The sequence below is a fragment of the Heteronotia binoei genome, chromosome 5, assembly GCF_032191835.1.
Source record: "Heteronotia binoei isolate CCM8104 ecotype False Entrance Well chromosome 5, APGP_CSIRO_Hbin_v1, whole genome shotgun sequence".
In the NCBI taxonomy this organism is placed as follows: domain Eukaryota; kingdom Metazoa; phylum Chordata; class Lepidosauria; order Squamata; family Gekkonidae; genus Heteronotia; species Heteronotia binoei.
The window spans coordinates 74511552-74525418 of record NC_083227.1 but is presented as its reverse complement, the minus strand read 5'-3'; the positions used below and the strand labels follow the sequence as shown (position 1 = coordinate 74525418).

General features: G+C 42.9%; 1 protein-coding gene across 1 annotated transcript in view; it reads left to right on the top strand.

Moving 5' to 3' along the window:
• Nucleotides 1-3381, top strand: part of SEC13 (SEC13 homolog, nuclear pore and COPII coat complex component) — a 29535-nt gene extending 26154 nt beyond the window's left edge. Inside the window, exon 9 of the mRNA XM_060239616.1 lies at nucleotides 2690-3381. Within this exon, the coding sequence (XP_060095599.1) occupies nucleotides 2690-2800 (111 nt within the window). The 3' untranslated portion in view covers nucleotides 2801-3381. The remainder of the gene's footprint in view (nucleotides 1-2689) is intronic.
• Nucleotides 3382-13867: the final 10486 nt, after the last annotated feature.

Genomic DNA, 13867 nt, shown 5'->3' with positions numbered 1-13867 from the left:
AAGTGGGAAGAAAACTACTAGGTAGATATTATCATAAATGATAATAATCCACTTGATGCCAAGCTAAATAACTTTTTCAGTTTTTTTAGTGTGACCGTTGAAGTAAATTTACATCCCACTCAAGTTCTGAGAGAAAAATTATATTCTTTAACATTTTGTAGTTACACAAAATGTGTATACTTGCACATTAGTTTCTGGTCTCAACCAGCTGTCTGAGTTCGAACTCTCTGGCCCCCGGAGAAGACGGGAGTTACCTCCCATCTCCAAGCAAGGAGGCTACTATCAAACTGGAGGAAAACTGGGGAGCTGGGGAAGTGGAAGACAAGGAGGGATACAGCAGACAAGAATTCCAGGAAATATTCACCAAAGAGGGCTGGACTGACAGAGCTTTGAGAACTGGAGACACTCCAAAGCCCCAAAAGAAGGAAGATGAATAGAAGAGGAAGAGAGATCAATTCTCGCAGAGACAAAGATGCGACCTTGATGTCCTGTAGACAAGATCCACCTGGCAGAATGGTGGAAACATACCAGGAGCAAGTTTTCAATGATTGGCGGGTGAGAGGAGGGGAAGCCTAGGAATTATTTAAGAGGGAAATCAAGGGAGAGCTGGGGAGGGTGCACCCACTTGACTCTGCATGCAGAGACCTGGAGGGAGAAAGTGGGAGATGGGGATGAAGGTCAGGAGTAACCTCCCCCCTTCCTTTGTCATGACTGAGGCTCATCCTGCAACTAGAATCCTCTGAGAATAACCGTCCTGGAATGACCGTCCTCTCTGCACTCGGCACAACAAAACCTAGGTACCACCACTGGCTTTTTTTTTTGTTGGGGATTACTGAAAAATACATATATTTTATTTATCAGAATTGTTAGTGCAAAAACGTAAGCATCAAACATTTGAACCATATAGCACACTTGGTGACTTGATCTCTTTTAGTCTCTTTTCCTGCCATTTTAGTCTCTCTTCTCTTTTGGGGGTGGTCTACCAGTCCTAGCCCTGAAAAAACCAATCAAACTGAAACACACTGCATGAATTTTGAATACAGATATAACTGAAATACAGCTTGCCAAGGAACCTACCAAATCCAAATCTTATATATTGTTTGTACATTTGTTTCTAAAGAAAAAAAAAAACATTCTGCATTACTAGAACCCATATTACATACTCAGAGGATGTTGCACAAAATAAATGGGTTAGAATTTCCTGATATTTTAAGAATGTTAAAGGATTTCTACTGGATCATACAGAAGGTTTATAGAGTCCAGCATTTTGTTGCAGGCAGTGGGTAGCTGGATGCCACAGGGAAGCCAACAAGTGGAGCATGAAGGCTTCCCTGAAATATGTCTGTGGTGATGGAATGTATAAGGGTACATCTCTTATAATTTAAGGTCCCAGACTGTACAACTCATAGGTCTTCCTCCTAATGAAAGATGAACAGAGACTGCTGGACAGACAGGCTTCAGAAGATTGAGACCAAATTTTGCTTGCTTTAATCAGGTTACATTGTTAAGGAAAACACTGTGCATTTTAAACCAAAATGTATGCTCCTATCAAAAATCTGGAAAAGTGTGCAAACCAGCTTGAGATTGTATTAGTTTGCAGGAAACTCAAAGGACAGTAATTACAAAAAAATGTCTCTGTTGGCTAGCACACGAGAAATGTGTATTGGTCAAGCCATCTTTAAATTAAACTTGCCAGACTAAGCCTGTCAGTAGCAGCTTTTGAGTTCCATGTTTGTGCAGGAACTGTGTCTCAACTTACAGTTTCACCATCTCTAGCAAGAACAATCTGTCTTCAGCATACAATAAGATGCAAGTAGCCATTGTAATAGACATTGAATGCTTGCCCAAATTTTTGATATCTTATAAATCATTCACAAGCAAGACTAGAAATATTAGGTCAAATAAGTTAGGAAAGGAATTTAATACCTGCCTATGTAATAGTAATGGGTAACTCCCTTGAAGATTTTAAAAATCTGCACATCTGGGCCACACAAGATTAAGATAGAGGTTTCTGCAAAACCTGGGGAACCCCAAGGGTTGCAGAAAAATATAAGTTTTTTTAATAAATGAGGGAGAGAGAACCTCTCCCCAAATGGTCCCAGTGATGGCTATGCATGACGACATTTTAAAAAAACCAATTTGGAATTCAGGAAGCATGTTGGGTTGCTATAGTAACCAAAGACATCAGCAGGGCAGAGAGAATTGAAATTAGTGGAGTGAGGGAAACAGAACCTGGACTGGGGCAAAAAGGATCACTGCAGATCTGCCTCTTGTCTAATATACTTTAATATATGAAAGACTAATGTGATAAAATGGAATTAATGGACAGTAAGTTCATAATGCCACTAATTGATGGAGAATAATAATTTCCACCAATTGCCTCTTCTGTAACCCTCTGATTTGCCCCTTATGCTGTTCCTGAGGGCTCCCTATTGCCCAGAAGCAGCATTTTGCAACAAGAGGGGGGAGACAATTCTATTCTGTTAGCATAAAATTTAGTCTGGATCCAACCCACTGTGTTTACTGAAGGGTAGTTGCCTCTCTAGGCAATCTGGGGCTTCAGTATTCAAAATTGTTTGTCAAGTAAGGCTTTTCAAGATAAAGACCTGTGTTGCTGTGAATAGTGGGTTCCAACAGGAAGGAACCTAGGGAAAACTAAACATTTCCATTCTGTCTTTGTTTCTTCCAGGTAACGTTGTGGAAGGAATCTGTAGATGGACAGTGGGCATGCATCAGCGATGTTAACAAGGGCCAAGGAGCAGTATCTACTATTACAGAGGGACAACAGAATGAACAGTGACAAGCTGGTTAACAACAATCTGGAATTATCCAGAAAAGGAAATAGACATGATTTTTACTACTTTTCTTATTAAACCAGTTGTATAAACCAGATCTGTTACCTGGAATAAGCAAAAAATGTATTTTCTGTTGAACATTCTATAGCTCTTTTTGGTAAAATTACATGCCTTGGTATTCATCTTTAGCCTTACTTGACGTTTTGTAAAATTAAAGGCAAACTGCACCAAAAGCAGTGCTTGGTGTATCATTCTTTTGCGTGAGAATATTTTTCATTACAGTTCAGTGTCTTTAACTCCTCCAGGTTCAGAGAAGTTAAGCTTCTATGGCTCGATACTTCTCCTTCAGAGTGATTTGCTTTACTTGCTACTGTGTCTTTGGTATTTATGGCCTAGTCACATTTTTCCATTCAGCAAAAAAGGAAACCACTGTATTCTCATATTTGATAGACAATATTCTGAGCCTAAGAAGGTGAGATGGAGGCTGCCAGAGGAAGCTATTTTGTCCTGAGCTTCCTTTAATATGGGTAGTTGAAAATGTAAATGCAAAATCTGACCTCCAAAGTTAATAAACTTGTTAATCCACTATTGTGTATTTTTTGGTTTAAATGAAAATTGTGTTGAATCCTATTAAAACAGTCTTGGCTGAACAGTTTAGGGTGAAGTATTTATTCTGTAAAATTTTATTCTGTAAAATGTGACGACCAAGATAAGGCAAAAAAGTTACTGATGTGGAGGAGTTCACTTTTTGGCCTTCTTTTGTTCTGCTGACTGCTTGTGGCCCTCATATTTCCCAGTATCCTAGGTGCTTATTCAGAAATATCATTCTCAGAATAGCTACAAACTTCATTTTCCAGTATGCACTAGGATCCTCAAGTCTGATGAAACAGGTGACATATAGGGACAGGAATAAGGTAAGGGGAGAGGGCAGTGGCTCAGTGGGGGAAAGTCTTGTCGTGCAAAAGGTTCTGGGTTCAATCCCAGGTGTATCCATTTAAAAAAATGTAATAAATGACATGAAAGATGTCTGCCTGAGACTCTGGAGAGCTGCTGCCAGGCTGAATAGACAATACTGACTGGGCCAATGGTCTGATTTAGTATAAGGTGTGTTCAGGTAAGCAGTGAAGTGGCCAAGTTTGCAGATGACACTAAATTGTTCAGGGTGGTGAGAAACAGGATTGTGAGGAACTCCAAAGGGATCTGTTGAGGCTGGGTGAGTGGGCGTCAACGTGGCAGATGAGGTTCAGTGTGGCCAAGTGTAAAGTAATGCACATTGGGGCCAAGAATCCCAGCTACAAATACAAGTTGATGGGGTGTGAACTGGCAGAGACTGACCAAGAGAGAACATAAGAGAAGCCATGTTAGATCAGGCCAATGGCCCATCCAGTCCAACACTCTGTGTCACACAGTGGCCAAAATAATTATATATACACACTGTGTCTAATAGCCACTGATGGACCTCTGCTCTATATTTTTGTCTAACCCCCTCTTGAAGGTGGCTATGCTTGTGGCTGCCACCACCTCCTGTGGGAGTGAATTCCACATGCTAATCACCCTTTGGGTGAAGAAGTACTTCCTTTAATCCGTTTTAACCTGTCTGCTCAGCAATTTCATCGAATACCACAAGTTCCCAGCATGGTGTTGGCCTTTTTTATTGCAATTGCACACTGTCTTGACATTTGCAGTGAGTTATCTACCATGACCCCAAGATCTCTGTGGCAAATCAAATGCAAGACTGTGAGGCTGTGGCAAATCAAATGCAAGACTGTGATCAGGCAGGCAAAAAGGGACTATGAGGAGCATATTGCAAAAAACATAAAGACCAACAATAAAAATTTCTTCAAATATATTAGAAGCAGGAAACCAGCCAGGGAGGCAGTGGGGCCCTTGGATGACCATGGGGTAAAAGGATTACTGAAGGAGGATAAGGAAATGGCTGAGAAGCTGAATGCATTTTTTGCCTCCGTCTTCACTGTGGAAAATGAAAACGTTTTGCCCGCCCCAAAACCACGAATTTTGGAAGGGGTGTTGAAAGACCTGAGTCAGATTGAGGTGACAAAAGAGGAGGTCCTACAACTGATAGACGAATTAAAAACTAATAAGTCACCGGGTCCGGATGGCATACATCCAAGAGTTCTGAAAGAACTCAAAATTGAACTTGTGGATCTTCTGACAAAAATCTGTAATCTTTCATTGAAATCTGCCTCCGTTCCTGAGGACTGGAAGGTAGCAAATGTCACCCCCATCTTAAAAAGGGTTCGAGAGGAGATCCGGGAAATTACAGGCCAGTCAGTCTGACTTCAATACCGGGAAAGTTGGTAGAAACCATTATCAAGGACAGAATGAGTAGGCACATTGATGAACATGGGTTATTGAGGAAGACTCAGCATGGGTTCTGTAAGGGAAGATCTTGCCTCACTAACATGTTACATTTCTTTGAAGGGGTGAACAAACGTGGACAAAGGAGACCCGATAGATGTTGTTTACCTTGACTTCCAGAAAGCTTTTGATAAAGTTCCTCATCAAAGGCTCCTTAGAAAGCTTGAGCGTCATGGAGTAAAAGGACAGGTCCTCTTGTGGATCAAAAACTGGCTGAGTAATAGGAAGCAGAGAGTGAGTATAAATGGGCAGCCTTCGCAGTGGAGGACGGTAAGCAGTGGGGTGCTGCAGGGTTCGGTACTGGGTCCCATGCTCTTTAACTTGTTCATAAATGATTTAGAGTTGGGAGTGAGCAGTGAAGTGGCCAAGTTTGCGGATGACACTAAATTGTTCAGGGTGGTGAGAACCAGAGAGGATTGTGAGGAACTCCAAAGGGATCTGTTGAGGCTGGGTGAGTGGGCGTCAATGTGGCAGATGCGGTTCAATGTGGCCAAGTGCAAAGTAATGCACATTGGAGCCAAGAATCCCAGCTACAAATACAAGTTGATGGGGTGTGAACTGGCAGAGATTGACCAAGAGAGAGATCTTGGGGTCGTGGTAGATAACTCACTGAAAATGTCAAGACAGTGTGCGTTTGCAATAAAAAAGGCCAACGCCATGCTGGGAATTATTAGGAAGGGAATTGAAAACAAATCAGTCAGTATCATAATGCCCCTGTATAAATCGACGGTGCGGTGTCATTTGGAGTACTGTGTGCAGTTCTGGTTGCCACACCTCAAAAAGGATATTATAGCATTGGAGAAAGTCCAGAAAAGGGCAACTAGAATGATTAAAGGGCTGGAACACTTTCCCTATGAAGAAAGGTTGAAACGCTTGGGGCTGTTTAGCTTGGAGAAACGTCGACTGCGGGGTGACATGATAGAGGTTTACAAGATTATGCATGGGATGGAGACGGTAGAGAAAGAAGTCCTTTTTTCCCTTTCTCACAATACAAGAACTCATGGGCATTCAATGAAATTGCTGAGCAGTCGGGTTAGAATGGATAAAAGGAAGTACTTCTTCACCCAAAGGGTGATTAACATGTGGAATTCACTGCCACAGGAGGTGGTAGCAGCTTCAAACATAGCCAGCTTCAAGAGGGGATTGGATAAAAATATGGAGCACAGGTCCATCAGTGACTATTAGCCACAGTTTACATTTATTCAAATACAGTTAAGTCATCTTCTTCTGGAACATCATCATAACTCTCCAGACCCGGAATTCCATCCTGAATTTTTTGCAACTCCATTTCCTTTAGAACCATTGGCCCCAATCTTTCATGTCGAGCAATAGAGCTCTCATTAAATGAGCAGCTCTTATCCATGTAACCTGCTCAGAGTGCATTGGTAACAACACTGTCAAAGATTTTATTCCATGAATTCTTCACCCAAATCATGACCTCTTGCAGGCTAGGCTTCACAAAGTTTCCATGCTGATTTCTTGTCATTCTATTTTCAATGTAGTCATTAATTTCCATATGCAAATGGTCTTTGAATGGCTTGTTTATTGCAATATCAAGATTCTGCAGATAGGCAGTCATTCCTGCAGGAATCATTATTTGATCTATTTTTCTCTCTGCAAGGAAGTTCTTCATGTCTTTAGCACGTTGAGTGCTGGCTGAATCCCAGACTAGCAGACCTCTTTGGCCACCTCGCAAAACAAGTGGCAGCATTAAACCAAGCCACTTATAACTGCTTGTGTGCACCAGGCTTTTTCTGTTTCAAGAACATAAATGCCAGAAATACATTCAATCTTATCTCTCTTGCCCTTAGTGATGATAAGAGGTGTAGCTTTCTTTCCATCCAGACGAATAGCCAAAATACAGGTAACACGTGAACTTTCGTGACCAGTGGAGGGAACATAGATTGAGGAGGCACCCCTCTGCTCAACTGTTGTTTGGGCTCCTTGACCCATAAACACTGCAGTTTCATCCATAGCAATCATGTTGCAAGGTTGGTATTTAGAAAAGTCGATGCCATCAACAAGGGACTTGAATGCAAGTGCTCGCTTAATAACTTCTGTATCTTCCAACTTAAACAGTGTTGTTGATTTTCTTAGAGACAGTTCATATCGCTGAAGGAAGCCATCCAGCCAATGTTGTGATGCTTTGAATTCTGGGGATATTTCGAACTGTAGTGCCATTGCAAGGGCAAATGCTTAAATGTCAGTCCTGCGCACAACCAAAGCCTTTGCTCTCCTGTCAGCAATCCATTCACAGATTATGTTTTCCAGCTCAGGAAATAAGGGTGCCGACCTGAACCACACTTGCGTTTCTTAGCATCTCCTCTGTCCACATGTAGACTGAGGTTATCGTATTCTGCCCGCCATTTTCGGACCATTCGGATATCCAACTTCTTCTCTTTGCGGAAAGCCGTAAGATTCCTGCCCTGGGAGTCCTCGACAATTCCTTTCTTGTACTCAACAGAATAGCTCTTTCTTTTTGCACTCATCTTGTCTAGGGGTACAGATACTCAGCAAAAGCAAAGATAGGCCAGCAAAGCAGATGTGTAAGGGCTGAATTATTTTTTTGGGATCCAGCAAGCACCGAGTCCAATCTGCACAGTGGAGCTGGGATGATCTCTCTGGGCTCAGTAGCAGACTGCTTGCTGAAGCTTTTCCCCTATCCCCTGGTGTTTGTGGTGGGGAGTGAGAGAGGCCCACAGACTGTTGTTGATTGGTGCTGGGGAGCAGCACCTTTACTGGTGTTTCTGTAGGGTGAGAGAAGCCCACAGACTGTTGCTGGACTGGTACTGGGTAAAATAGCAGACACAGCTTTCCTTCTTCCCCCTGGGGACACACAGTATGGTAACAAAGCGGAGCATCCCGCTCCTCATTTCACTAAGGAGACTTTCACTGTAGAGACCTCCAGTCTCTATGTCTCCATCTCCACCTGAAGCCTCAGCATGCATAGGATGGCCGGGACCTGACAGGGGGAGCCGACTTTGGTGGGGCTGGTGCTAGTGATGCGTGAACTCCTTTCCCCTAGCCGTTCGCGCATGCGCAATAGGATGCCTGCAACCGCGGTTACCACACGCGCACCCGCACATGCACGAACAGCTAGGAGAAGAGTGCTGTGGTTGCCACCCGCACAAGTGCGAACAGCTCGGAGAAAGGAGTTGTAGCAGATAAAAGGTATTTCAGTCTTCCTTACCACTCCACGCCGAAAATCATGGCGTGGCTATGCAGATACGCTGCATAGCCACGCCCATCACTAGGTCTTATTATTGGGGTAGGGCTTATATTTAACAAATGCATAGAAATCCTGCTAGGGCTTATTGTTTGGGTAGTTATTATTTTCGGGGAAACACGGTATATATATAGATTTTTTGGCCACTGTGTGACACAGAGTGTTGGATTGGATGGGCCATTGGCCTGATCCAACATGGCTTCTCTTATGTAAACTATTCATTTTTCTGGGCCAGCCTCTTACCATCACCATCGTAGTACAATAAGGCATTAGAGGTCTATGGTTGGGGGAAAGGAGGAGTTTTGCCTAGTTTGGATTCCATGTTCAGGCTGGGTGTTATGAATACAGCAGATGGGACACAGACTTTGGCAGCATTACTAGTGGTAAGAACAAGATCTGCCACAAAGCCAAGGAACCTGGAAATAAGGTAGTAAAGAGTGTCAGGGTACAGAAAAAAGACAAGATGAATAGGTGTTCCATGTTACCCTGTTGCACTACTTTCAGCGATAGGAGCTAAAGATGGGTGGTAACTATGCCTCAGGATACTTGTCAAGTCCTCAAAATGGAATGGTTTTTAATTTTCCTGAGAGACCCCTGCCAGGTTGGCTTGCAGCCTGTTCACCAGTCAAAAGCAGGAAGTCAACTCAAAGTGGTGTGTGAGGGCACTGACAAACAGGATGGACAATCCCTGCGTGCCTCCCCCAGACTCACCACTGTGGTCTGGGAAGGTATTTGGGCCAACTGTGGTAGCTGCACCTACCTTCCTGAGAGGTTGTCAGGTTCCCCTCTGCTGACACTATTTGGCTGTTCTGTACACCTGTCTGGCTGTGCAGGCTTCCCCCTGCCCTTCTGCAGTTTGCAATTTGGCGGCTGTTCAAGGAAAGGTGCAGAAATTCAGCTTGCAGGAGGTAGTGACCACAGAGCACAGGATGCTTGCTCACTGTGCAGTTCGCAGCATCCCTAACTTGCATGTAAGAACTGGACATTGTCTCCACTGAATCTCTCACTATCATGTCTGATGAGGAAGACGAGGAGGTTGGATTTATATCCTACCCTTCACTCAGAGTGGTTTACAATCTCCTTTCCTTCCTCTTTGCACAACAGACAGGTGGGCCTGAGGGAGCTCTTTCGAGAACTGCTCTTTAGATAACTGGCTGGCCCAAGATCACCCAGCTAGCTGCATGTGAAGGAATGGGGAATCAAACCCAGATCTCCCAGATAATAGTCTGTACACTCAACCACTACACCAGGCTGGCCCTCTATCTGTGGTTCCAGTAGTTATGTTCAACACTAGGGAAGGCTGAGAATTCTAAATCTGAGAAAGTAGTTTGTTAATTTGTTCCAAATATCCTGCCTTTCTATGGGCACAAAGGTAACGTGTAACACTTTATAAAATGGTTTTGAAGCAAAAACAAAAAACCTGTAAACTTCTTTTTAAAAGGTAAGAAAATTACCATCAGGAAATTTAAGCACCCCCCTCTGTTACAGGAAGCTGTTGAAATGCTTAGAATAATGTAAATACGCCATCAGCATATTATTTGCACCTTTTTATAAGCCATCTTTCTATGCAATGGGGATCCAAAACGTCCTATTATGGTTCTCTGTTTTATCCTAGGACAAGTGTGCGTGTGACTGGCCTAAGGTGACCCACCAGCAGGCTTCCATGGCAGAATGGGTATTCAAACCTATGTAGGAATTGAGTGAAGGGCTGCAATTCAGTGATAGAACTTGTATTTCTTGTGAAGAAGTTGAGAGGCTCAATCCCTGGCATCTCCTGTTAATTCGTTTTAGATCCCAACTGTGTGTGTGAGGGGGACTTCTTTTGTATAACAGTTCAAAAAGCCCCTACCATTAAGAGTAAACAATACTGCGCGAGGCAGACCATTTATCTGAGTGGTATGAAGCACTATTGTGAATTCATATCAGCCTGGTTTCCTTTATGTGTCAAAAGGACATGGGCATTCACAGGCCTCAGATTCAGTGGGAACTCACAGGAGCACAGCTCTTGAACTTTTCTGAGCGTTCCACGTCCTCCTTCTGAGAGTTCCACCTTTGTCCATTGAATAACAGTGCCTGGATGAGCTCCACCACTTATTTTTCTACAAAACAACCCCTGGGCATTCACATAAATGTCACAGACCCTGACATTCTAGATTCAGCAGGACTATAAAAAACAAGAACCAGTACTCCCTGGAATATTTTTAGATTGTGGTTTGCCATACATATTCTTTCAGATAGGATACATAGGATTCTTTCAGATAACCAGCCTCCAATTACTCAGAGTTTTATGTTTAACAACACAGTCATTGCCATCACAAAAGGAAATATTAGGGTCAGGTTTACTCATGACCTTTCAAGTCCAGTTTCCATCATACTCTCAGAATTCTGTCCACCCAGCCATCTGTCTATCCCTTTCAGCTATGATAAGAAAAACGGTTCTCACTACAAACAATACAAAATACTTTTATTGTTGGAAAAACACTAAGCAGAGGCATATTTTTGCAACTGTTATTGTTGCTGCATCTCATTATTAAGAACATAAGAAAAGCCATGTTGGATCAGGCCAATGGCCCATCCAGTCCAACACTGTGTCACACAGTGGCAAAAAAAAGGGGTCCACCAGTGGGGCTAGAAGCCCTTCCACTGTGCCCCCCCCCCAAGCACAAGAATACAGCGCATCACTGCCCCAGACAGATTTCCAACAGTAAGCTGTGGCTAATAGCCACTGATGAACCTCTGCTCCATATGCTTATCCATTCCCCTCTTGACGCTGTCTTTGTTGTAGCTGTCACCACCTCCTGTGGCAGTGAATTCCACATGTTAATCACCCTTTGGGTGAAGAAGTACTTCCTTTTATCAGTTCTAACCCGACTGCTCAGCAATTTCATTGAATGCCCACGAGTTCTCATATTGTGAGAAAAGCAATACTTTCTCTACCTTCTCCCATGCATAATCTTGTAAACCTCTATCATGTCACCCCGCAGTCGACGTTTCTCCAAGGTAAAGAGACTCAAGCGTTTTAAAACCTTTCTTCTTAGGGAAAGTGTTCCAACCCTTTAATCATTCTAGTTCCCCTTTTCTGCACTTTTCTCAATGCTATATCTCTTCTGAGGTGCGGTGACTAGAATTGTACACAGTACTCCAAATGAGGCCACACCATTGATTAAATGATTCTGGGAAAATATCTATTAAATGGGTGGTGGTGGGGGTGTTTGTGAAGTTAAAATGCTCTAGGAGCCAGCCAAGCTGAGCAGTCTTCACATTCTAGCGGAGGTCACTGCTCAGGCCTCACCAGTGGCTCTGCTAGCTTTTGTCTGCCAATAGCTCTTCAGGCCAGTGTACAACCAGAATCTCTGGTAGTCTATTAAATGGGTATTTCACTGCTGTCTAAATCCACACTATCACAATATGCATTTGCACAGAAATAAACATTGAAGTATTCAGCCACACTTATTTTTTCTTTAATGAACTCTGGCCTTCTGTTTGCAGCAAGACTGTGACCCAATCCTGCCGTTTTTATTGATCCCTACCGAGTTCAGTGGCACTTCTGAACAAGTGTGCTTAGGTGGGTATCCACAGTACTGAAAGCAGTTGGAGGAGAAAGTCCACCTTGCAGATGAGCCTTTCTAAAACATGGATGAAGTATTTATCAAGAATGGATATTAAGAGCAATAATGAAAGAAAAGTTTGGTTTCCCTTTTGGGCACAGCCAGCTGCTCTAAGCAAGCAAAAAGCAGGAGACATCAGTTTTGTTGTTTATGTTTAATGGCATTATGCAAACTATGTAAGAGAGATAGTGGTAGATTCCTGTTGCTTGGAGTTCTGAACCAATTACCATTTTATTTGTTTGGTATTTCTATGTCACCTTTCCCCAAAGCACACCTTACAGAAATTTATAAAAGAACCAATTTAAACTATATAAATCAACAAGACAAAGAAGGCTGGCTAGCATAGGCTTCAGGTTGCAAGTGCTAGTGTTGCCAAACTCCAGGTGGGGCCTGGTGATCTCCTGGAATTACAACTGATCTCAAGGCTACAGAGATCAGTTCTCCTGGAGGGAATGGCAGCTTCAGAGGGTGTACTCTATGGTATACCATAGTGCCTAGGAGAAATGGAAGCCCTAGAGTGACAACATCCCCACTAAGCTCTATCCCCTCCCTAAACTTCATCCTCCACCTGGATCCACCCCAGATCTCTAGGAATTTTCCATCCCAGAATTGGCAACCTTACTGCAGTAAGAACCTTTTGGTTTGTTCCTTCTAACTCATACTAGAGAGGAAAAAACAAAGTTAGCTCAGATTACACTCAGTTACTGTTAGCAAACTCTTTTCCCTGCTTCCTCCCAATTGGCATAAGGCGAAACAGCACAACAAAGGCTTGCAAAATCAAGATGCCTAACAGTCTCTACCTCACCCCCACTAACTCTAGCACAAAGCTCTAGTACTTTGTAGTTCTTCCTCACAATATATTTTCTTATATTTGGGGACATTTTGCCACCCAAGAGCACTGCTCTGATACTGTTCTGGAGCACACAGCATCAATACTTCCGCAAACCAAGTGGTTCCAGGCAGCATACCTCCACCTATGCCACACCCTCATGGGGTCCAAGGTGGGCTTCCAACATTTCAGCAGCCCACCATTGCTTTCAGTAAGCAGCAGCACAGATCTGGGAGACAATGACAGGAGCAAGCCACACCTGCCCCTCCTCCAAATGGCCACCTTCTGCTGATCAGGGCATCAAATGGCCACTGGTGTAGCCAAGGGGCTAGCTTGCCCACCTTCCATTTACAAGGATTCCATCAAATCAATAAAGGTGATGAGAGAACAGCAGCTGGCACCTGTCTAAATATGAAGGCCCCTCAGGGCTGATGAAATAATTCTTTGGGCAGGAACGTGCCATCATAAGCAGGCATCAGTGAGAAATTAACTTACACTTCCATGTGTAATTTTCCATTCAGAAAGGTTTGTTATTCTATCACTGCCATGCACGCATTGTTTGAAAAATGCAAGCAGCGAGGCAATTCACTGAGATTGCTTTTTAAAATCTGTATTAGACTTTTACAGGTAAGGCACCACATACAGCATTATTACATTACTGACTGTGTTTCTAAGGAATGCCTAATACAACCAACTGCAAGGAGTTAATATCCACGCAAAGCAAATATTATCAGCGGTTATATAAAATACCAGCCTTAAATACCAGCCTCCACCACTTCATTCAAGAGGTACTAGGTAAGAAACCTTTCTGTTTCCTCATTCCTTCCTTAGTTTTACTTTTTTCACTCCAGGGAAGAAATAATATTTTCTGCCAGGACCCTAGATGGACATAAACACTATTATTATTAAATGAATATAATGAAAGAAAGTTCCTTTTGGCAGTTTTATCTGACAGGTGGATATAGTTTATTTATCTTTGACTTTAGAACAAATTGTTGAGTTTTTAGTACTACTAACATGCTCTGCCAAT